A 24949-nucleotide genomic window follows, 5' to 3' on the forward strand; every position below is an offset into this window, starting at 1 on the left:
AATAAGATACTAGGGACAGTTCGCTACAGGGGACAGCATACACATCTGCCAACAAAGCCCCAAAATATGAATACAAGAAGACTTCACAGCCCACAGGGGCAGAAGAATTATCCACATTCATTTGTTCTCCTTCAATATCCTGGAAGCAGTTTGGGTGTTGTGACTTGGCCAGTGGACTGACACACAGAAATTCTGGAGTTGGAGGCAGGTGGCCAGCAGGAGGCATTGAAGTCAGACAACAGTAATATCCTACACCTACACAGGGGGTGTTCCAGGGTAAGTCCCAGTACACATATCATGGCCTGATGGTTCACAACTCTAAACTGGATAGCAGCCAAGAAATAGCTCTTTTGGCCTCTAAGATCCAAGTATTTACACTTTTTTTTTTTTATCTTGAGAGAGCGTGTCCTGCAATGATATTGCTTATTTCTTTCGTTGACAGCAACAACCACCAAGGACAATGAGCAGTCTTGTGGCACCTTATCAACTAACAGATTTTTTTAAACATAAGCTTTCGTGGTCAAAGACCCACTTCGTCAGATGTGGTCTTTGCCCACAAAAGCTTCTGCTCCAAAAAATTGGTTAGTCTAAAAGGTGACACAAGACATCTTATTGTTTCTGTGCATACAGACTATCACAACTACTCCTCGGATACTTGTTACCACCAAGGAGTTAGGGGTACAATTGGAGCGGGAAAGAATATGCCAAAACCTTGACTAGCACATTGCATTATTGTTGGCCTATTTGCATGTGGCTGGGATGGTTGCTGCCCAACCATGTGGGCTGGTGAAAGAAATGTCTCATTAAATGGTCAAGACAAACTTTCCCTGGGTAGAGGAATGCAGCATATCTACCAGTTGAGTTTCTTGTATTTCCTCCAAGGGGATCTGTGGCAATTTAGCTATTCTTTTAATCCAATCTTGAAAGACCCCGAAATCATCTGCTGGTGGGGGTACAACTACCTTACCGGGTGAGGATGATGTATTACTTTGCATCTCTTCCTCAGCTATTAGCTCCTGTTCCTTGGGAGCAGACTACTGCAGTATTGGTGGCTTCCGGCTTGATGAATCCTCTTGCATGACAGCATCCTATAAAACTGATCACATAAGGGATCTGGAAATTCCAAAAGCCCACTGTGGTGGAGCACAGGGGAAGGGAATGAGACCCAAGAGGTTCCTGGCATCTCATCCTCAAGATATAGCTCTAAGGAGAAAAGGTTGGAACGGGACTGTGATGGAGTCCTGAACAGAAATGTCAGAGAATTTGTCATCTCCTGTGTCTAACAGCAGAGCCATTGGTCTCTGTACTGCTGGTCAAGGAAGGACCATACAGCTAACTGGAACTAAATTCCGTGCACACACTTCAATTCTACATCAATCTGGTTTAATAGATTGGCAAAAACACCACTATGGCAGCTCCATTTTTTAATTGAATTAAACATGAAAATGAATACTAATCTCTGTGCCCGACATTTATTTTGATAATAAACTTACGTTATGCTGTCCACAAACTTATGGTTTTCAATATGCCACATATTTTAGTTTTGAAAACAAAGATACATTGTAGGAATGGCCAGGATAGAAGCCAAAGGCTTCAACAGCTCATTAAGAATCATCTGCAGCTTTTAGAACTTGGATTGGTACGGAAGGCAATTTGGATTGTGGATTAAGAACACATTACCTAGATTTTCTACTGGAAAAAAATTAAGATAAAACAGTGAACTAGTTAATTTAGATATTTAAACGCCATCTTAATGTTTCAGTGTTAACATTTCAGTGAGATGAATGGGCAGGTTACAGCCCTAATAGCTATGCTGTTTGCAGTCTCAGGAAAACAGAATGGTAGTAGTAATGACTGGTTCCCACTTGCATGTTTACTTTCATAATTATGAAGACAGGAAACAACTTGAAAGATGACAGAAAGAAAGCTCATACTGTAAAGCACAGTTCCGTGGAAATGGTGAGAATTCTTCAATCGTGGAATAATACTGGAGGTATTTTTATACTCGTTAGTAGTTTTCAAAAAAACAAAAACAAAAATACCCCTGAGATTGGCGGTCTTACTATGACAACAATCCCTGAAAAGCTAACATGATTGGAACTGAAAAGGATGAGTTACAGTCCTGGGAATTGTAAATATGGAAACACCAGTCATCTCCTTATTTTAAAGGTGGCTGTTAGACTAGCAAATTTGATGCACACCTCCCCACCAAGCGACACTAACTACACTCACTCCCTTACAAACCCTTTATGACAGAACATTTTGAGAAGGGTTCATGCAGGCACAAAGATCTGTTTATATTTTACAGCATGTAGTGTTCCTCCAGAATGAGATATACTGATGTAATCATTACAGAGTAGAGGTTTGCCGACAACTACCTACCAAAAAAAATCTCAGAAACAAGTTTTTGTTCCTTTTATTGAGATTAAGAAATAATGATATGTGAAGTAAGCCCACCCTGTTGTAAATGTTGGCAAAAGATCCTTTTTAAAAGGTATTCCCCGCATAGTTCTGTTTAAATTGCATATTTTTTTGCTTCTCCAAGTCAATTTTTTAAATAAGGAAATTTGGGGTCCTGATCCACATTTTCTTAAACATTTCTAGACTACAGAGCTCCAAAATTCCGTGAACTGGTACAATATTTTTCTACAGAGATGTTGTCCAATGGAAATCTCAGCTAGAACTTGCAAAATGAGATTAAACGTAAACTGCAGCTATACTTCAAAAAGAAAATGGCAAAAATGTAATAGTTTACAAACAAAGAGATGGGGAATATTTCCTCATTGCTGCAAACCAAAAAACTCAAAGGGGAGGGGGAGGTCAAACTTCAAGCTTTTTTCTTTGTGGGTTTTGCAACAATGCTGGTATTGAAAGCTGGTATTATGCTCTTAGAGTTACAATAAGTGGCAACACAGAACTCTGAGCCAAAGAATGTGGGGGGCTTACAATGGCTTTTAACTGCCTTTGAACCCTCCTGATATTGGGCTTGCAGGGGTTTCACTGAGGATAGCCTTTGGCTGTTTTCTGCAGTGCCTGGGGAAATCATCTTCAGTCTATACTGGAGGCTTTTAAGGCTCCTTTTCATCATTCTAGCCATTTTAATGGATGTCAAGGAGCAAGAGTGAAGATCACAACCATAGATTCTGCAATTCTGTTGAGACGAGTGATTCAGTTCATTCTCCCATAGCCCTGTAGAGGCAGCACAGCTAACAGGACAAAGGGCAGAAATACCACTGAAAATAGACAAAATAGGATTCTAAAGACAAAGCAAATCAGTTAAATGCATTTTTAGGATTTTTTTTTGTTTATACAGATTATGAGACTGTTGCAAAAAGTAATTAACTAACATATGCAACTATTGAACCAGATGGTACTAGTTACGTATTTAAGTATTTGCTCTTTTCTTATTTGACTGGAGCTCTTCATTTAAGTCACTTTATTTTCATCTTTTCAAATTTTGAACTAAAGTATTCAAAGTTTGCACATGCTGAGAAGCTGACAATATTGTCACTATAATTTCAGTATCCATGTTAGATTGTGCTTTCACCAGGCCAGCACTGTATAAGAGATGCTGTACTGCAAAGTATTAATCATGTAGAATATGAAAAAGCTAAATAAAAAGTGAGCACAAGCAACTTACTTTAGCATTAAGAGGACATACAGACAGAGCACTCTTGAAGAGTTGTTCTTCAGACCTCCACTGGTTACTGCGGATAACACAGCGCAGCAAGTTGATCAACAGGATCCCTAGAATAGCAGCAGCAAGCATTTTCTTGAAGAAAGGAAATACAAGTTAATAATCATTGTTTTAAGGTTCTTCCGCTAGCCTTGGGTATCAGTTTTTACTGACTGTTAGTACCTTTTTCTTATCTTGTTTGCTCAACAGACCAAACCCATACGTTAGTAGCATACAATAGCCAATACTGGGGAGGTAGAGGACTCTCTCTGCAACAACAAATCCGACTCGGAAGAACAGGTTACTTGCAGGAAGAAAAGGGATAATAAGAAATCCCAGTCCGAGTGTAAGAATTCTGGAAATAAGAAACAGACTCACAAGTTAGGAACAAAAATCAGAAGAAAAAGTGCTTCTGTTAATAAATAAAAACTGATCACCAGACATGGCAAGCTATTACAATGACTTACCTATTCATGGCTATCTCCCATTGAATTTCAATGGGATTAAGGTACCTAACTCTCCTGGGCTTCTTTGAAAATCCAGCCGCACTTCCCACAAAATTAAACTGGAGTCAAGCACATGGATTCCAGGACGCAAAATGACCCTAAAACTGGAAATCATTAATTCTGTTCTCCCTGAACCAAATATACTGGCCATAAAACCCCCTGATTACAGCTATCTACAAATACTTCAAATTAGCAAGTAGCCAACTTCAATAAAATATTTGAGTGTTTATTTAAAAAGCCACCTCAAAGATGCATCATAAATTAGTTAAGGAAGGAACCATACTTGAAATAACCCTTTTTATTGTCAGTGGAAGACCTATCAAATACGCTAAGTATTCATGTCAGAAAGCTGTCCTATTCATCATAAGAGAGAGCCACCTAAGTATCTATACATAAACATTTAAAATAATTTACACTAATTTTTAATACAACTCTGAGAACTTGAAACTGAAGTCGGGTATCCCCTACTCCCAATGTGCTAGGCCTTTCGTCAATTTTCAATATTCTTTTGTTAGTTCAGATGTGAAAACGAATGCTGGCCAACTGGCTCTCTGTGTTCCTGCCCCACCCTGGAGCAGGGAATGGAGGCAGACACACGGGCTGCAATTGGCCTTCCCTTCTCTTCCCTTCCAGGAGGAGGTAAGGGAGTGGCTTGGCTTTAACGCGGTCTAAACCTCACCCATGTAATCCAGCTGCCATTGGATGACCGGATCAGGGAAAATCCACTGGCTTGCTTCCAGCTGCAGAGACATTGTGATATAGATGATGTTCCTGCCCACTGCTGGCCTGTAGTCATTTTGGCTTTGTTCCGGTCCCACCCTTAGCCCCTCCTGTTACACTGGATCCCAAGCAGGATATGCTGATGACCAAATTTTGTTCAGGGTTTGGACGGATTCCCCTCTTCTCCATGGCAGAAGACTGTGGGGTTTTTTTTTTTTAACCTTCCATCAAATATTCAAGCTACCTGATTTTGGGATTTATAGTAGGTATGTTGCAAATTTGGCTAGTCCCAGTGTAATGTGCCCTTGAGGGAGAAAAGGGAGTTAAGAAAATGTCCTGTATTATGTGCATGTAACTCAATGGGTTTCTTGGGCCCAGGCCTCAAGCACCACTTTGAATGGTAAAGGGGTCCCTGTCTCATGCAGCCTGGGCTCCCTTCATCTCTCCTACTTCCTGTGTGATGAGGGGACTGGGCTGAGACCTTAACAGGGGACTGCCCCCATAGCCACCTTGAGATTTGCAGAACTTGGGCCACTGGCACATAAGTAAATCCCACAGTGGAACAAGCTACCAGGGCATTGGGGAATGGGTTCCTTAATAGTTTTTAAATATTTCAGCTGCTGCATTTAACCATATTCTGCTGTGCAAGTCTCACTGCTTCTGTCTCTACATTAACAAGAGAGTACTGACTTAGTAATCACTTAAATTGTACAAACTGGTAAAAGCACTGGGGAAAGGGAAGCATATAACAGATTATCCTTTTAGAGGGAAAAAGAGGCACTGCCAAAAATTAAAACAATTTGAACAATAGATGGCATTGGGATTACATTGTTTATATAATTTTAAAGCGCTGGCAAATTGATCAGTTAAGGAAATATAAAAGTGCAACCTAAACATATGAGAGATGTTAAACTATTTTATTATATGAAAGGCTTCTATTTACAGAAGCTTTTAGTTTGATTTTTTTTTTTATAAAGTATTGTTTTTCCTCAATTATTTTCTGAATAACCCGTCATCGATAAAAAAACAAGTAATCTCTCTGGGATTGCATTTTATTTTTAATCAATGGCCAGAATGATTACATCTTTTCAAAGAAGTCCCCTTTTTTATTATTACAAGAAGAAAACAGAATCACAAAAATAGGGGCACAACACATCAATTACTCTCTGCTCTGACCACAAATTACTTTTTACCACCTACAGTGCTAAGGATCTCAAAAAGCCATTTCAGGAGGAAAATAAAGCAGCCATCCATACCCCTTTCTACAAGTTTGCTTCCCAGTAGTCAATGCTCAAATTGGGATGAAACTGTAATAACAGCTATAAATATTTATTTGAAATACATTTGCTACATATTGGTTCCACTGAATTGTTAAAATGATTAGTACTGGATTTAACACAATAATACTGTATTTAACCTAGTGTGGAATTTAAAATTCAGCACTGTCTCTTACCTTCTCTTATGGCTGTCTTCTGAGCACAGAGCTTGGCATATCAGGCCAATTAGGCAGAACCAAAGTGCTGGTAGTGCAATTATTCTCCAGTCACTGACTGATTTAATAAGGGGTATGCAGCCCATTGACCAATCAAAACACAGCCACCAGGGACACAGCAGCAACCATGCATTCAGCGAATAGTAGTAATTATAGTTTATAGCCTGTCAGTCAAAGGAAAACATTTATTTGATACTAAACTTTCGGAAAAAAAAATCCAACTTCAGCCATCTTTGTTTTCCTTCTCCTCTGCTCCCCACAATGTATCTTCTAAAATACTAAACGTCCTAACTTAAATGCTGCATGAGTTTAATGAAGTATAGGTCCATTACTTTTGCATTTTTAAAAATAAGTTCTTTTTCATCAAAATGATTTCCATGCTTCTCCTATTCAGGATGGGAGATCCAATTGCACGGAGCCTTCTAAGTATGTGGATCTGGATGTCACAATCTCCCAAAATACGAGAAAGTGCAAAAAAAAAAAAAAAAAAAAGCCCAACTTCATTATCAGGTATGCCAACACTGAAATAAAAGACCAACAGCTTCTGACTTGGGGTCCATCTGCAGGGCTATAAAACTGCAGTGCAGATGTTGGAGCTCAGGCTGGAGCTCTGGCTCTGAGACCCACAGGTAGAGAGAGTCCCAGAGCCCAGGTTCCAGCAAAGTCCAAACATCTTCACTTCAGCTTTATAGTCCATAGTCCAAGCCTACTGACCTGGGCCAGACAGGGATCTCTTACTGCAACGTACCCACTGTAGGCAAAGGCACAACAAACAAAACACACAAGCAAAAACATAACCAGCCAAAAACATGGTGTTATTTAATTAAAAGTGAAGAAAAAACACAGGACCAATGTTCAATGTTTCTTAAGAGAATAGACAGCAAAAAGATTATATTTCTTTCTTTATAATAAATAGTTGTCGTCTTAAAGCAAGTAGATACTGAAATAGATAATTTGGTTTTATGGCAGTAAAACATATTCCCCCTTCGATATTTAGAATGCATGAATACTGTTTTCTGTCAGGGTATTTCAGTATCTACTTGCTTTAGGACAACAATATTTATTATAAAGAAAGAAAAAGAAAGAAGCTCTTCGGCAGGAGGACTGCACTTTCTGATTCTTTGTACACAACCTGGTATATTGTGGGGGATTTGGGAAACAAATAACCAAGAAAAAATATAATAAAGGCTGAGAACTCCCTTCTCAATGGTTTTATTTTGCAGTCTTAACTGACTAATTTGACAAGACAGACTTATTGCAAACAAAGATTATATTCCCATGAACATATTAAAAAAAAAGGAGGAAAATGCACAGTATATTAAAATAAAACCACACAAGATTTACTGAAAAACAACCTTCCCTAAAGAAAATAATCACATGAGCAAAAAAGACAGCTACTCATCACATAATCCACAAATAAAAGAAAAACTCATTTAGAAGTGCTGAAATAAAACTTAACTTTCCTTTTAAAGACCCAGTTTTTTGAACTTGCAGAGGTATGAAAGGTTTGCGACTTACCCTCACAAACAAGTTGTCTGCAAATGAAGCTGGATTATCTACCTCAGTAAAAGCAGGTGGTCCTGTGCCCATAATTCTCCAGCGCATGCAGAGCATTGTGGCCCCTCCCAAGAACAGAAAAGTTATCCTAAAGAGGAGTCCCTTCCGAAACAACCCACCAGTCTACAGGAGAAAACAAAAACAGGACAAAATTTAACACCTTCTGATCTTGTTCTCACCCACTTAAAACAGAAATACCCTGACAGAAAACAGTATTCGTGCATTCTAAATATTGAAGGGAATATGTTTTACAGCCATAGAACCAAATTATCTATTTCAGTATCTACTTGCTTTAAGACAACAATATTTATTATAAAGAAAGAAAAAGAAAGAAGCTCTTCAGCAGGAGGACTGCACTTTGATTCTTTGTACACAATCTGGTATATTGTGGGGGATTTGGGAAACAAACCACCAAGAAAAAATATAATAAAGGCTGAGAACTCCCTTGTCAATGGTTTTATTTTGCAGTCTTAACTGACTAATTTGACAAGACAGACTTATTGCAAACAAAATTTTGCTGATGAATGAATTACGAAGAATTTTTTCTTTAAAGAGCATCTCTATCAATCTCTGGAAGTTTAAACTATTTTTCAAGGTCAGTTTCTGTCCAGGGATTTAAGGAACAGATGTAAATATGCAGAGAGTGTGGTGAAAAGATCAATACACTGAGAATAAACATGCAATGTACAGTGAGCATTTAATTTTAAAAGCATCTGAATTAAATACAACTGAAATATTTCACTGAGTGTTCTGTTTTAAACAGATGTTTTACAATATTGTTCCAAAACAAGTGGGTTTTTTTTTTCATTTAAATCTATACAGTGTAAAATTATGTGAGTTAATACATGAGAGATGCACAGTGAAAAATTACAGATGAGGAAACTGATATAATTTTTAAAAGTGTGACTAAACTGAAGTGACTCAGGAACTTGGCTTTTACCATAAAGCATACCATTGCAGCGTATATAAGATTTATTATGGGGAAACAAGGCAAGATTTCCATCCTTAAGACTGCCTCTAATGTTCCAGTACGATTTTGTTTCCAGTTCACTCACCATTACATACAGGGTATGGAATTTTTTGTTTTATGGAAATCATCATGGTGGAGAAAAAAAATTTAATAAACACAAGTTACAAGAAAAAAGTTAGGTTCAGGGCAGGAGGGGAGAAACTGTTAGAAACCTGAAACTATATTTATACAAAGATTCAAATTTCCATACACAGGTCAGAATGATTTTTGGAGATGAGAGAAGTTATAATTAATGAGTTATTAATATTTTCCATCATATTTTCATGGAATAAAGTTTTCCACATATATTCCTAAAGATTTAACATTGTACACCAGAAACAATGCTTTAAGCTCTTTGCATTTTAAAGAGCTTCACTTATAAATGGTTTATCTTTGAAGCATTCTCCTCACTGAAACTCTTAAGTGATTCTGCTTAGTCCCCTACTGATCCCACGACTCCTCACTTTTCTTACATTGACTGACAGACAAATTATGCTGCTGAGCTCTCGGACACTCCTCTTTGCTGCTAGAACTACCCCTTTCCCTTGAGCTGGTCATCTTTGCCCAAATTAGCTGGTTCATTTCTACAGAGCCTGCTCCCATTTACTGAGCTTCTTCCTAAAGCTCCACACGGCCTTCCGTTCGCACTTCATCCTTGCAGAGTTTATGGAAGCTCCATGGCATTTAAACTAAACCCCAGGGGAGCAATGAGTTTCTGCAGTTTCACACCAAAGTCCAATGAATATTGTTCTGTCTTGTTGAACCATCCACAGGAGGGAGAGATAATCAGTTTGCTTTAGTAACTCTCTTCTCTTGAGGGACTATCCAGTTGCAGGCAAAAGTTTTACTCAAAAGCATTTACTCAATGCTTGTTATTTCTTGGATGTCCTCGCCATTGTGTGTGTGATGTACCAGATTTCATACGAGCTGATAATGGATAGATTAGGTCCTACTGTTGACACCTGTTTATCCTGCAGTGACTTCCACTGGAATAACTAAGATTCTCATGCACAGCAACATTAGGAGGTCTCTTTCTTTCTTGTTAAACTGTTCTAGGGAAACGAAGTATCAGATTGCCAGAAGAGATAAAGTAATGCTCTTACGTAACAAGTACCACTGTACATATGGTAACACTTGCTTTTTCTGCCTTAAAAATCTGTGTTGTGAACCTGGATAAAGTAATCTCTCTTCACATTGCCAAAGGGATGTTGTCAACATCCAGTTTTGGTTCCTAGTTATTGACCGGGAAGACTGGTCTTGGGACTGACTCCACGTTAGAGATAGCTTTCCTCAATATTCAGACCTCACCTCTTCATATATTGCAGTAAAAAGAGCAGGTGTTAAGTCTCGCTGGATACAGCGATGCTCTACCACGACCATTCATGTTGCTGCAAAAGACGTTCCAGATCATTGCCTTGTTTTGCTTACTCTGAAGTTGCATCTAGTTTGTTTATTCCACTCTCAGCACATGAAAAAATGCCATCTTCACAGTCTTATATTGCCTGCACAGATAGAATGAACTGAGACTGGCACACTCACCTCCAATAACTTGCCTTTATGTAGTACCTTTTGAATAATTTCTAAAATATTTAGTTTGTTAATCACCAGAGCATCAAATACAGCATTCACACCCTAAGTAACCAAGAGAGAAAGAAAAACTCGTTTAGTAAAACGGTATTCTCAAAATCCTTCTTGAGCAAATCACTATGCATCTTAATTCTGAACTTTATACAAACTGCTTCAGTGCACCAAGAAAAGGGGAGAATGCAGCAGGAGACCTCTGCACTTCAGAGTATGTTGCATGCACCAGGGTGCACAGCCAGCTGGCCAGCCTCCTGCGCATGTGCAATGGGAGGCATCAGAAAATTATCCCACCTTTCCTCTGCTCTCCCACTCCCCCTTTGGAAGCCAAGCGGTTGCAGTCATAGGGACTAGCGCAGCAAAGTGATTTTTTTTTTTTTTAAAAAAAGCCATCCATCCCTTACCTCTGACTGTGTACCAGTGAAACACTAAGCACATGTTGGCTGTATGGTGGGGAGGTAAAACCCCATTTAATTGGTTAACCGGTTAAACAGTAGGCTTAATTGGTTAACCCAGGGGTGAGCAAACTTTTTATGTCAGACCCCACTTTTTGTCCCTGCAGTTAGCAGGGCCCCCTCAAAACCTGTCTAATGTAATCCAAGCCGATAGAAATTTTGGTGATGTTCATACAAAAAAAAAACCCTTTTGGCACGTGTAAGATAGTAAGTATGTACAATGTAAATCGGTGTATAAATGTGAATACACACACAAAAATAGTAACATATTTCAGCATTTTTCATGACATGGATGAGCCTGAGACCCAGCCGCCAGCCAACTATGCTGTGCCCCCCTTCGGAAATTTCCCGCTCCCCGGAGGGGGGCTCTCCCACCACTTTGCACAATTAAAATGGCAAGGGGAAGAGGGGGGAACTGGGGACCAGGGCTCCTCTGGCCAGGCTTAAGCACCCCTGCCTCCTCCAGCCTCTACCTGTTAACCATAACTGGTAGGCCTCATTCATTTGACTCTGTTAACTAGTTAACCATTAACATCTCTACCTGCGAGGTGATGCAAACCTTCTAAAGACCCCTACAGGATCTGAGGGCATTCAGCACTTTGCCAGACAAAACCTTTAAAATCAAGACTAAAGTTAATGAAGTTACACTGGCAAAAAACAAGATGAGAATCAGAACCCATACAGCCTTCTGTTCTTGTAAGTCTTTTACCCTGACGTGATATTTTCATGACATATTCTCTGTCAAACACATCCCATCCCCACAAATAAAAGTTCAGTAGCACTTATGCATGAGGGAGGCAGGAATCTAGTTGGAAAGGGGCATCTCCATATAAGTTTTCATTTGTGTATGTGGTTTCTACAGCTCCTCTTTACCCTCGTTTTTAGTCCCTTCAGCCTGTGCTTCCTCTTACTGTAAAACCCTTATCCCTAAACCGGGGCTTGAATATAAGCATCCTAACAATGCAACATCAACAAAAAATAAAAGCTGAGGGTGCTACTCAAAAATTGTCACGTCACCACGAGCAACACCACCACCACCACCACCACCACCACATAAGTTACAGAGCAATTTATATGGCTCCCACGCAACAGATTTATGTCTCCCATACATGCCTGTGAAAGATAACATATTTAAAACAATTTGTACTTATGCTCCAGGATACGTCTTCTGTAATTTATTTTCTCTTCTTTACACCAAGAACAACATGAACAAGTTTTTTCATTCCTTAAGTATTCCTTTGTTTTGCCTCTCCACCCCACCTACTTATAGCTGAAGCTATTCTCCAGCTGTACACGTACAGTCGCACACACAAATTTTGCCATCTCAATGGGCTACTGGTGAAGCAATTGGAGTATCAGAAACAAGATGACCTCAAGTGACTAAAAAAAGATACAGAAGCACAAATTTAAAAAAAGAAGGTTCCTATTTAAGTACATGCTTAAAATAAGGAAGAAAACCAATTAAAAGTGACACATAACCAGAACAGCTACTTTTAATCAGGCAGCATCAACTGTTGCTTCAAAAAAAAAAAAGGATACAGGACACACAAAATCTTTGTCATTTAACATCATGAACAATACTCTGCAGATCTGCTGGCACCAGGTGCCCAACATGACAATCAGACATGCAAAACACAGGCATCTAATGTGGAATAAACTGAAACTGGCATTATAATATCTACAAAGTAGACAAGTAGAGACTTCTAATCGGTACATGCAAACTGCTCACAGACACAAAACAAGCATAAAAGGAAACAGAAGTACCAGGCACAACAGAAAAAGAAAACCTGGCTAGGTCAATGTTTAACATTCATAAGCCAATTTTCTTAACAGACTGTCTAATGCAGAAGAACAAGCCAAGTTGTTCACAAAAGTAGGGAAGATTTGCAGCAGTGTGTGTGCAGTAGCAGCTTATGGATGCTAAGGCCAGAATTTAGTGGTTATGTAGAGACCTTACCAGAACTGTAATTCCTTGTTCTTTGCACAGCATGGCTATTGCACCAAGGAGAACACTTGCCAGTACCCAGAGTATAGAAAAATGGTTCCCTTCCTTATCTGTCAATGTAAAATATGACATAAAAATGGTACATAAACCTAAATGAACACTAGAAATTTTCTTTATAAAAACACAACACTATTCATTTTCTCTTTAAATCTTCTCTCCTATGTCAAATGATTCACCTTTTAAGACTAGAAGATACCAATAGCAGTACACTGGCATCTGTCCCTTGAAAACAGCTGTATAGTGCACAATAGACATTCCTGTTTGGTACACATTCTGGTCTATCCAAGTCTAATTTGGAAGAGGCTCCACATAAGTTTTCACAAAAACATTACCTTTAAACCCTAACCCCACTCTGTAGACACAAGTTTAACACCCCTGGCAACAGGTCTTGTTACCAGTCGCATTCCCAGGCTGCCAGCGAATAAGTAAAATTCGTCCTAGTTATTATATGTGAGTTATTATCCATGTGAGCCAGATTTTTAACTGTGGTTTATTCTGCAAGGTCCACTGAGTTAAAAGCACCTGCACGACTGATTTAAGTAGTATATCAGGGTACTTCACCAGGGAATTCTAGGCCAAAAAAAATAAAAATTCTGCACACAGAAATTCTGCAGATTTTACCAACAAACAAATAAGGAGGCTCTAGCACGGCAGTCGTAAGCACTGCAGCCCCATCTCCTGCCTCCAGATACAGTCACATTGGTGGGGCTGCACCCGGACAAGCAGGCTCAGTCCAGCAGGATCTAAGCATGAAGGGCAGTGGTTCCCAACCTTTTCAGTCACACTGCACACTTCAATGATGCAAACAATTGAACGGCACACCCACTTTTTTTCAGCTGAATTGGTTGCTCAGAAACGTCACATTTACTGACATTTACTATGGTTATGGTCTTACTAAAGAGGTTTGCAACACGTTAGTACATACAACAAGCTGAATGAGGATCATATGCATTAATGTTTCAAATCCTCCACAGAACACACCACCTTTGGCAGGTCAAAAAAAAAAAAAAAAAAAGGTGGGCAAGTCACGCTAGGGATGCTGAGGAAATTCAGCAGTTACTCACTTGCTGGGGGCGGGGTGGGAGGTAGCTAAAGAGAGTGGATCTGCAAACAGAGACAATGAGGGGAAATTGACAACATTTCACAGCACACTTGGAGAGTTCTCATGGCACACTGGTTGAAAATCAGTGATGTTAGGGGGAGCCAAGTGTGGGACAAGAGGGTTCTGCTTGGAGCAATCTGGCTGCAGTCAGCTTAGTGGGAGAGCGTCCAGGTATAGATCTGGACGCATAGGGGCTGCGGAAAGAGGGGGCACATTCCAGGTACAGGGTCAATGGGACTCTACCGGTGAATGTGGTTGGACGAGGGGTACTGGAACAGTTTTTATAAGGGAGGTGCTGTGAGCCATTGAACAGAACTGTAAACCCTGCCTAAAATGGAAGCCACTTCACAATGGTAGGCCCATTGCTTAGTGAGGAGGGAGAAAGAGTAACAGGAAAATTGGAAATGGCAGAGATGCTGAATGACTTCTTTGTTTTGGTCTTCACCAAGAAGTCTAAAGAAGGAATGACTAACATAGCGAATGCTAGTGGAAAGGGGCAGGTTTAGAAGATAAAATAAAAAAAGAAAGAGTTAAAAATCACTTTGAACAGTTAGGTGTCTGCAAGTCACCAGGGCCTGATGAAATGCATCCTAGAATACTCAAACAGCTGATAGAGGAGGTATCTGAGCCACTAGCTATCATCTCTGGAAAATCATGGGAGACAAGAGAGATTCCAGAAGACAGGAAAAAGGCAAATATGGTGCCCATCTATAAAAGGGGAATAACAACAATGAAGGAAACTACAGACCAGTCAGCTTAACTTCTGTGCTAGGAAAGATAATGGAACAAGTAATTAAGGAAATCATGTGCAAACACTTGGAAGGTGGTAAGCTGATAGGGAACAGCCAGCATGGATTTGTAAAGAACAAATCACGTCAAACCAATCTGATAGTTTCTTTGAAAGGATAATGAGCCTTGTGGATAAGGGAGAATCAGTAGATGTGGTATACCTAGACTTTAGTAAGGCATTTGATATGGTTTCGCATGATATTATCAAAAAACTAGGCAGATACAACTTAGATGGGGCTACTATAAGTTGGGTGCAAAACTGGCTGGATAACAATACTCAGAGTAGTTATTAGTGGTTCTCAATCCTGCTAGAAAGGTATAACAAGTGGGGTTCCACAGGGGTCTGTTCTGGACTAGTTCTGTTCAATATCTTCATCAACGATTTCGATATTGGCATAGAAAGAAAGGTTACTCACCGTAGTAACGGTGGTTCTTCGAGATGTGTCCCCGTGGGTGCTCCACATTAGGTGTCGGGCTCGCCCGGCACCGCAGATCGGATCTTCCAAGCAGTTTCTGCTGGACCGCACATGTGCCGGTGCGCGCCGCTCCCTTGCGCACTCCTGGCCACGTGTGCGATCTGGTCCCCGCCAGTTCCTTGACCAACTGCCTCGGATGCTCCTGCAAAACACTAAACAGAGATCTGAAGCGGGGAGGATGGGCGGGTAGTGGAGCACCCACGGGGACACATCTCGAAGAACCACCATTACTACGGTGAGTAACCTCTCTTTCTTCTCCGAGTGTCCCCGTGGGTGCTCCACATTAGGTGACTACCCAGCAGTAACCCAAGATAGGAGGTGGGTAATCGGATCATGTACAGCTTGTCCCCGAGAGGACCACTGTCGAGAGCTGGGTATCCTCTTGGAATACCCTGTGAAGGGCATAATGCTTGGCGAAGGTGTCATAGGATGACCAGGTCGCCGCTCTGCAAATGTCTTTTAGCGCAATGCCCTTGAAAAAGGCTGTTGATGCTGCCACCGCCCTAGTGGAATGAGCCCTGGGCGTGGCCAGTAAAGGAGTCTTTTTGAGTTCGTAGCACATTTTTATGCAGGATACGATGTGCTTCGAGATTCTCTGCAAAGAGAGACCTTCTCCTTTCGATTTGGGAGCGAGAGAGACTAGGAGTCTATCCGTTTTCCGGAAGGACTTGGTCCTGTCTATATAGAAGGCGAGCGCCCTCCTCACGTCCAGGAGGTGTAGGCGTGCCTCTTTGTTAGAGTTATGAGGCTTTGGATAAAACGAGGGTAAAACAATAGGTTCGTTAATATGAAACTCAGAAGATACTTTAGGAACAAAGGCTGGATGCAGCTGTATGGTTACCGCCTCCTTGGAAAATACTGTGCAAGGTGGCGTTGCCATAACTGCCGCAAGCTCGCTCACCCTGCGAGCTGACGTGATTGCGAGAAGGAAGGTCGTCTTTATCGTAAGGAGGCGGAGGGAAACCATGGCTAACGGCTCGAACGGTGGGGTCCCGTTAGCGCATTAAGCACCAGGTCCAAGTTCCACGAAGGTGGAAGCGGTTTCCGAGGGGGGTATAGGTTTACCAACCCTTTGAGGAACCTGGTAACCATGGGATGGGCGAACACCGTGTACCCTTCCTCTTCGTGTCTGAATGCCAAAATGGCGGCAAGGTGGACCTTTAACGAGGATAGTGAGAGTCCTCCTCTCTTGAGGTCCAGTAAATACTCTAATATTACAGGTATAGGCACCGAAAGGGGGGCTAACTGTTTGGTAGAACACCATGCCGTGAAGCGAGTCCATTTCTGCTTGTAGGTCTTCCTGGTGGAAGTCCTCCTGCTACTTTCTAGGACTTGTTGCACTTCCTCCGTACATGTGCTCTCTAGGGAGCTGAGCCATGGATTAACCACGCTTGTAGTCGCAGGCCTTGGGGGTGCGGATGCACTATGGACCCCTGGGCTTGCGTGAGCAGATCTGGCGCCACCGGAAGGGGCATCGGTGGACGGTCCGACATGCGCAGCAGTAGGGGGAACCATTGCTGTCGATCCCACGTTGGGACTATCAGGATCATTCGGGCTCCTTCCCTCCTGGCTTTCTGCAAGACTTTGTGGATCAGCACTGTGGGAGGAAAAGCGTAAAGCAGGGGGCCCCTCCAGGAGATCGCGAATGCATCCCCCAGGGACCCCTGTCCCAGTCCTGCCCTGGAGCAGGATCGTGGGCACTTCTTGTTGTGTTAAGTGGCAAACAGGTCTATCTGGGGAAAGCCCCATGCGTGAAAAATCGATCATAGCAGATCGGGACAGATCTGCCACTCGTGCGTGAGTGCGAAACGCCTGCTCAGCTGGTCTGCCTTCACATTGTGAGCGCCTGGTAAGTATGAGGCTTTCAAGGTTATATTGTTGGCGATGCACCAGTTCCACAACCGGACTGCTTCCACACATAAGGCACGGGACCGAGCTCCTCCTTGCCGATTTATATAAAACATGGTGGAGGTATTGTCTGTACTGATCCCGACGACTTTGCCTTGTATATGGTCTCGAAAGTGTCTGCAGGCATTGAACACTGCTCTGAGCTCCAGTATATTTATGTGCAGTGACTGTTCCGTGGAGGACCACAGTCGTTGCGTCACCTCTTCGCCCATGTGTGCTCCCCACCCTATGTGGGAGGCATCTGTAGTAAGAAAAACCGATATTTGTGGTTGGTGGAAGGGTACCCCTGTTAGCATGTTCTTGGGGTTTACCCACCATTGCAGGGATTTGCGCACCTCTGTCGTGGGCAACACCACCCTGTGAACGGTGTGTGCTGCCGGTTTGTATACGCTCGCCAGCCAGTGCTGCATGCTGCGCATGTGTAACCTGGCATTCTGTACTACGAACGTCGCTGCTGCCATGTGGCCCAGCAGCTGTAAGCACGTCAGAACCGGCACCGTAGGGCTGAAGGTGATGACTTGCACGAGAGAGCTGATGGCCCGAAAGCGTGTCTCTGGTAGACACACTCTCGCTGTAATAGAATTTATGCATGCCCCTATCAACTCTATGTCCTGTGTGGGGTCTATCTTTGATTTTGCCAGATTGATAACCAGGCTGAGCGAAGAGAATGTGCCTGCTGTGACGCGTATCATGCGTAGTACCTCCTCCTTCGAGGCCCCTTTGAGTAGGCAGTCGTCCAGATACGGGAATATAAATACCCCCTGTCTGTGCAGGTAGGCTGACACCACTGCCAAGGTCTTGGTGAAGACTCTGGGGGCCGAGGAGAGGCCAAACGGTAGGACCTTGTATTGAAAATGTTCTTTGCCTACCATGAACCGGAGGAATCGTCGGTGAGCCGGATGGATAGTTATGTGAAAATACGCGTCTTGTAAGTCGAGGGCTGCGAACCAATCTCCATCGTCCAGTGCCGTAAGGACGGAGGCGATTGTGATCATCCGAAAGCGTTGCTTGCGCAGGTACCGGTTGAGGCCTCGAAGATCTAAGATGGGTCTCCAGCCTCCTGTCTTTTTCTCTGTGAGGAAGCACCTCGAGTAGAACCCTTTCCCTTGCAGTTGCTCCGGCACTCTTTCCACTGCCCCTATGAGCATGAGATGGTCTACCTCCTGCTTGAGCCTCGCTACGTGGGAAGCCTCCTGGAGGTGGGGCCTGGGTGGAGGTCATGGTGGTGGGAGCGACTGGAAGGGGATCGCGTACCCCGTGGCTATGATCTCCAGCACCCATTTGTCTGTGGTGATCCTTTGCCACTGGTCGTAGAATGGTCGGAGGCGATGGTGGAATAACAGCTTCAGATGAACTTGTGCGACGGTAGTGATGGCGCAGCCCTGGATCTGTGTGTCAAACTTGTGGCCTTTGGCCCTGCCCCGAGGATGCACGGCTCTGTTGGGAACGTCGCCTGGGAGTTCTGTACTGCTGGTGCTGTTGACGTCGCCCTTGCTCGTAACCCCTGTGGCACTGGGGACGCTGTGGCTGGTACTGGTACCGTCTTTGTTGAGGGTAGTACTGTTTCTTTCTGTATGGAGGGGTGTAAATCCCCAGGGTCCTAAGTGTGGCTCTTGAATCTTTACTGGAATGAAGGACCGGGTCACTTGATTCAGCAAACAGCTTCTGCGAGTCGAAGGGAAGATCGACGATCTTTGCCTGCAGATCCCTCGGTATACCCGAAGTCTGGAGCCAGGACTCCCTTCGCATCACCACTGCCGTAGCTGTGGAGCGTGCTGCTGTGTCCGCAACATCCAGGGCGATCTGAACTCCCGTCCTCGAGGCCGCGTAGCCTTCTTGCATGATGGCCTTGAGCACCGGTTGCTTGTCCTCTGGAAGCGAGTCCATGAGGGAGGTTAACCTAGTGTAGTTGTCGAAATTGTGGTTCGCTAGATGCGCTGCATAATTTGCCATTCGCAACAGTAGTGTGGAGGAGGAGTAGACCTTTCTGCCGAACAGCTCTAGCTTCTTGGCATCTTTGTCTGTTCCCCCTGTCTTGAATTGAGATGTCTTTGATCTTTGTTGCAACGACTCTACCACCAAGGAATTTGGTTGTGGGTGGCTGAACAGGAACTCCATGCCCTTCGCCGGCACGAAGTATTTCTCGTCCGCTCTCTTGTGGACAGGCGGAATAGTCGCAGGGGTCTGCCATATCGTAGTGGCGGACTCCAAGATTGCTTCGTCAAGCGGTATTGCTATTTTGGAGGAGGCCGGAGGTCTCAGATTTTTGAGGAGCTTATGGTGTTTCTCTTGCACCTCTGCTGTCTGGATGGCTTGCGTGAAGCCCACCCTTTTAAACAGCTCTTGAAACTGTTTGAGATCGTCTGGAGGATGGACGTCCCCCGGGGCCGTAGCCTCGTCCGGGGAGGAGAGCGAGGAGCCACTAGGATACGCCTCTCTGGACCCTTCCAGTTCCTGTTGGCGATGGTACATCCGCTCGCTGGAAGCTTGCAAGGGAAAATCTCGGGGTTCCATAACCAGTTCCCCCTGAGATACTTGAGTCTGTCCCCGTTCGCGATTGCCCTCGGGGATACGGGACCGTCTGTGGGGATCTTTCCCTGGTAGAATGCCGGTGGTGTCTATGCCCCACATGATAGGGACCACCATGGCAGCATGGGCACTGTTCTTGGGAAGGTGACCTGGACCACTCCCTTGGTGCATACCCCCTGCGTCTGGGGGAGCGAGATCATCGAGAGACATGGGACACTGGAGAGAGCGATTTGTGATAGTACTTCAGAGGCTCAAACCCCAAAAAGGGTGAGGGTGGTCCCAGCCAGGGCGAGGCTGGTTGTAAAAATGGAGACGGGGGCTCCGGGTAGGCTAGGGGGGACCCCTGCCTTCTAGTTGGAGTCCGCAGCATGAGCGGAGGGCTGAGAGAAAGCAACTCTGCAGCCCTGTCTGGAGAGGGGCTGTGGTGCCTTGTTTTCTGTGCAGCCTTCCCCCTCCCTTAAGGGGGTGGCTCCGCCCCTGACGAGCAGGGGATCTCGGCCCCCTCCACGCTGCGCTCGGCACTCTCTTGGGCGGTGCCGTGCGGGCGGTGTCCTCCGGTGCCTGCAGGCTGCGTGCCTGCGCACTCTGCACCGCCGGTTCCCCGGGGGTCGGTGCCGCTGCCTGCGGTGCGGGGCAGCTGTTTGATCATCGGAGGCTGAGCCGCCTCCACGTGGCTCTCCGTGCCGCCGCCGATCAGCTGTTGCTGCAGCTGGGAGCTGTGCGCTCCTCCCGTTCCGCTCGCTGTTGCTGCCGGCAGGGATCGGGTTGGGGAGAGTTTCCTCCATTTTTGCGCTGATGGGGTGAGGGAGGCGGCTTTCCTTTTATGGGCCCCGGAGGGTCCCTCCTGCTGCGGCCGCTCCGGCACGTCTGGCTGGAGGGCTTTGTCGAATAGCAGCATTTTAAGCCGCATCTCCCTGTCCTTCCTTGCTCTGGCTGTTAATTTTGCACAGAAGGAGCATTTCTGCGTGACATGGGACTCCCCAAGGCACCTTATACAGTGACTGTGCCCATCAGATGCTGGCATTGCCTCTCGGCAAGACTCACATTTCTTGAATCCTGAAGAGGACATTGTTGGTGAGTCTTTTAGTTGTTAATGGGGTACTTAGCACCTTCTCTGTGCTGTTTTCTCCCTCTCCGATAGCCTGCCACGGCAGGAGGGCTAATGGCCCTAGGCTCCTGGCCTCCGGTGCTCCGCTTGTTACTAGGACCGGACTGAATTCCGTCCCGCTTGTTGTTTCTTGTTTTTTTTTTTTTTTGAAAACAACAACTGGCTAACTTAACAATAGACTAAGAACTTGAAAACTTTAAAGAAAACAGCTAAAAACCATTGAATACGCTAACTTGGCCGTAGCCTAGTCAGATTCCGTCTGCAGCCGACGGCGGTTAAGAGGAACTGGCGGGGACCGGATCGCGCACGTGGCCAGGAGCGCGCAAGAGAGCGGCGCGCACTGGCGCATGCACGGTCCGGCAGAAACTGCTTGGAAGGTCCGATCTGTGGCACCGGGCGAGCCCGACACCTAATGTGGAGCACCCACGGGGACACTTGAAGAAGAAAGTGTGCTTATTAAATTTGCAGATGACAGCAAGCTAGGAGGGGTTGCAACTGCTTTGCAGGATAGGGTCAAAACTCAAAATGATCTGGACAAGTTGGAGAAATGGTCTGAGGTAAACAGGATGAAGTTTAATAAGACAAATGCAAAGTGCTCCACTTAGAAAGGAACAATCAGTTTCATACATACAGAATGGGAAGCGACTGTCTAGCAAGGAGAATGGAAGAAAGGGATCTAGGAGTTATAGTGGGCCACTAGTTAAATATGAGTCAACAGTGGGATGCTGTTGCAAAAACAGAAAACATGATTCTGAGATGTATTAACAGCTGTGCTGTGAACAAGACATGAGAAGCCATTCTTCCGCTCTACTGTGTGCTGGTTAGGCCTCAGTTGGAGTATTGTTTCCAGTTTTGGGCACTGCATTTCAAGAAAGATGTGGAGAAATTGGAAGGGTCCAAAAAAAGAGAAACAAGAATGATCAAAGGTTTAGAGAACATGACCTATGAAGAAAGGATAAAAGAACTGGGCTAGTTTAGTTTGGAAAAAAAAGAAGATTGAGGGGGGACATGATAGCAGTTTTCAGGTATCTGAAAGGGTGTCATAAGGAAGAGGGAGAAAACTTGTTCTTCTTGGCCGCTGAGGATAGAACAAGAAGGAATGGGCTTAAACTGCAGCAAGGGAAGTTTAGGTTGAACATTAGGAAAAAGTTCCTAACTGTCAGGGTGGTCAAACAGTGGAATAAATTGCCTAGGGAGGTTGTGGAATCTCCATCCCTGGAGATATTTCAGAACAGATTAGATAGATGTCTGTCAGGGACGGTCTAGACTCTACTTAGTCCTGCCATGAGGGCAGGGGGCTGGACTTGATGACCTCTCAAGGTCCCTTCCAGCCCTAGCATTCTATGATTCAAGGCAGACGATCCATTGGCACCTCCTGCCCCCTGTTCCAGCACCTGTGGTTGGAATTTGGCAGGGGAGGAACTTGGGTGCAGGGGGTTGGGAGTTCCTAAGGAAGGGATTCAAGTATAAGAGTGGTCTGCAGTGTTCTCTCCTATTTTTTTCATCCATATGTGTAATAAATGTTGTTATGTGCATGGAGGCATGTGTGGATGTGCAACACCAGTAGAAACACGAGCTACCAGCTGTGGGCACTGTGGGTGCTCTGCTAATTTGCTGGGCACCATTTGAATCTCTCCTGTGTGGCTGCCGAAGAGCTCAGCTGAAAGGGAATATTGGTGGTCTGGGTGCAGGGGTGATGCCTGATTGAGGGGGCGGGGTATGAAGGAATCTTGATGCACAGGGGTTGGATGAACAGCTGTGGTCGAGTGATGGGGATAGGAAGAATGGCGGGATTTGGCATTTCCTACGACCAGCAGAGCTTTCTGTGGGCGGATCAGACCTGGGGCCTGGCTGCTCCTGGTAGGGGGAAGAGGAGTCCTGTCCTCCCCTGCCCCCTCCAGTCCAGCCAGGACTAGCAGACGAGCCTAGTATGAGGTAGAAGCCCCTCAGCATCCCTCCAGTCCCAGCGGTAAATCATTACCTCTCCACCAGCTGCTCCAAGGGCCTGAAACAACATTCCTGAGCTGCTGGGAAGGGTGCATGACCTCTCTTTCAGCCTCTCTTTGCCTCCCCATCATTCTTCTACATGGGAGGAAAGAAATCTGCAGGGGACATGACCTCTGTGCACGTGCAGTGGAACAGAATCCCCAAGGAGCAGCAATGTCTGTAAGCTGTGCACTTGGGCAGCCAATCAGAAGAGATTCACATGCCATCCAGTTGATTAGCAGAGCGCTCACAGCCGGTAGCAGGTGTTTCTATGGGTGATGCATGCCCGCACATGGACTGTTGCACATAGCAAAATCCATTCTGCACATGGTTGGAAAAAAATCAGAGGGTAACTTGCCCAGGAGCAATTACCCAGCAACCTCAGTAGTGGAGTGGTGGACCTGCTGTGCAGCAGCTAAATTCTGCAGTCAGGAAACACAGATTATAGTAACATGAGAAATTCAAGGTCAGTGGGAGGACACAGAGGGTGACTAGGGGAGACTACTGTGGAGTAGAGCTCTTAAAGGCAGCTTATTGCTTGACGGCTGATGCTTTCAGGGCAACATAAGCAGGCATTTCCAATATATACATCACAACATGCCTAACTGTCACAAGATACTTCTGTATTTGGTGCTTTTATCTAGGACCATACATTTTGAAGAGAAGTTAGGAAAAATGAAGGTTTATGATTCAACGTTCCATTCCTTGTCATGCCCTGTCTTCAGAACATTTTTGTTCAGAGAATCACAGCAGTTTTTGCATTGTGGAGATGATGTTTTCTGGGTGTCTGGATTTTTTAACCAGAGAGTTTGGTGTGGCTTTTAAATCTGTCAGATTATAATGGGGAAATTAAATATCAGAAGCAGTATGCTAGAATAAGACAAATTATCTTAAAATGATAAGTACTAGTAGATAACTCTTCAGCACCCATGGCAAGAGCACATACATATATATACCCTTGAATACTGCAGCATTTTCCTTCCCCTCCCCAGGGAAGGGAGTGGAATGTAAGAGAGAGAATAGAGAACAGGAGGTTACTGCACATGCTTCCTGAAAAGGGCAATGGGATCATACTTGAACCTGTTAGACACAAGGCCGTTGGCAGTTGGTCTTAGTGATTAAAGTGAGAGCAAGGCTGGAACAAGGGCAAGCACAGCAGAGGGCACGAGATGCACTGAACAGCCAGCCAGCTGATGTTGCACAGTTCAGAAGCCAGCCAGTTGCCCTTCCTGACCAGTCAAGTGGTGCAATCAATCAATCAATCAGGTAACCTGCTGCTGGCCAGCTGTGCTTGTTGGGGTGGCAGGAGATTAACTCTGTTGCAGACCCTGATTCATGCCAATACTCCCTTCACCTCCTTTCAAGAGTGCTTCCTGAGGGCCTCAGGACCTGCTTTCTTCATGCAAGTGTCGTAAGAAGTGTGCAGCTCAGGGTCATGGACCTGTTCCTCTAGTTCCCACAGCATTTAATCCAGGCTAATCCCTCCCAGTCAGTTAAATACTGGAGCCTTCGCCACCATCAGCAAGGGTCCGAAATGTGCCAAATCATGTATTCTTCCTACTCTTTTGAATGGCTATCCGTAGGGCTGTGACGTAAAAGGCATTTGCAGTATATGGTTTTAAAACAGGGCGACATGGACTATAGGATGGTCATTAACGAGATTCCAATAGGTGTAAAATTACTGGATTAATCTGTTCCACAATCTGACAGCCTCTCCCTGCACCTCCTCCAAAGTACTGATGGTCCAGCTTTGGGGACAGGAGAGTAGACCTAATGTTCTGGGCAGATGGCCAGACTTTATACCACACTGAAGAGGTTAGGGAATGACTGACAGTGCAAATCAGCATATAGTGGGGTAGGCTGCCTTAGCATCTTCTAATCAATATTTAAGCTTTCGGTGTGTCTGATGGATATGAGCATGGCAGTCAGAAATGGCAGGTGCTGGGAACTTGGTGGGGTTGGGGCGAGGGTGGAGAAGCAAAGATGGAACCCATGCTTAGCAAAACAAGAGGGGATGTTGAGTGGGACACATGTGGCGGTGTTGTAGGTG

General features: G+C 44.4%; 1 protein-coding gene across 2 annotated transcripts in view; it reads right to left on the reverse strand.

The window, feature by feature from the left end:
• TMTC4 (transmembrane O-mannosyltransferase targeting cadherins 4) overlaps positions 1 to 24949 on the reverse strand; it is a 76701-nt gene that overhangs the window by 24678 nt on the left and 27074 nt on the right. For both annotated transcript variants that reach the window (XM_074989618.1, XM_074989628.1), the window contains 6 exons: positions 12954 to 13051; positions 10500 to 10592; positions 7913 to 8074; positions 6356 to 6558; positions 3860 to 4031; positions 3641 to 3772 (listed from right to left, as the gene is read on the reverse strand). In XM_074989618.1, coding sequence (XP_074845719.1) covers positions 3641 to 3772; positions 3860 to 4031; positions 6356 to 6558; positions 7913 to 8074; positions 10500 to 10592; positions 12954 to 13051 — 860 coding nt within the window. The remainder of the gene's footprint in view (positions 1 to 3640; positions 3773 to 3859; positions 4032 to 6355; positions 6559 to 7912; positions 8075 to 10499; positions 10593 to 12953; positions 13052 to 24949) is intronic.

The sequence above is a fragment of the Carettochelys insculpta genome, chromosome 1, assembly GCF_033958435.1.
Source record: "Carettochelys insculpta isolate YL-2023 chromosome 1, ASM3395843v1, whole genome shotgun sequence".
Classification (NCBI taxonomy): domain Eukaryota; kingdom Metazoa; phylum Chordata; order Testudines; family Carettochelyidae; genus Carettochelys; species Carettochelys insculpta.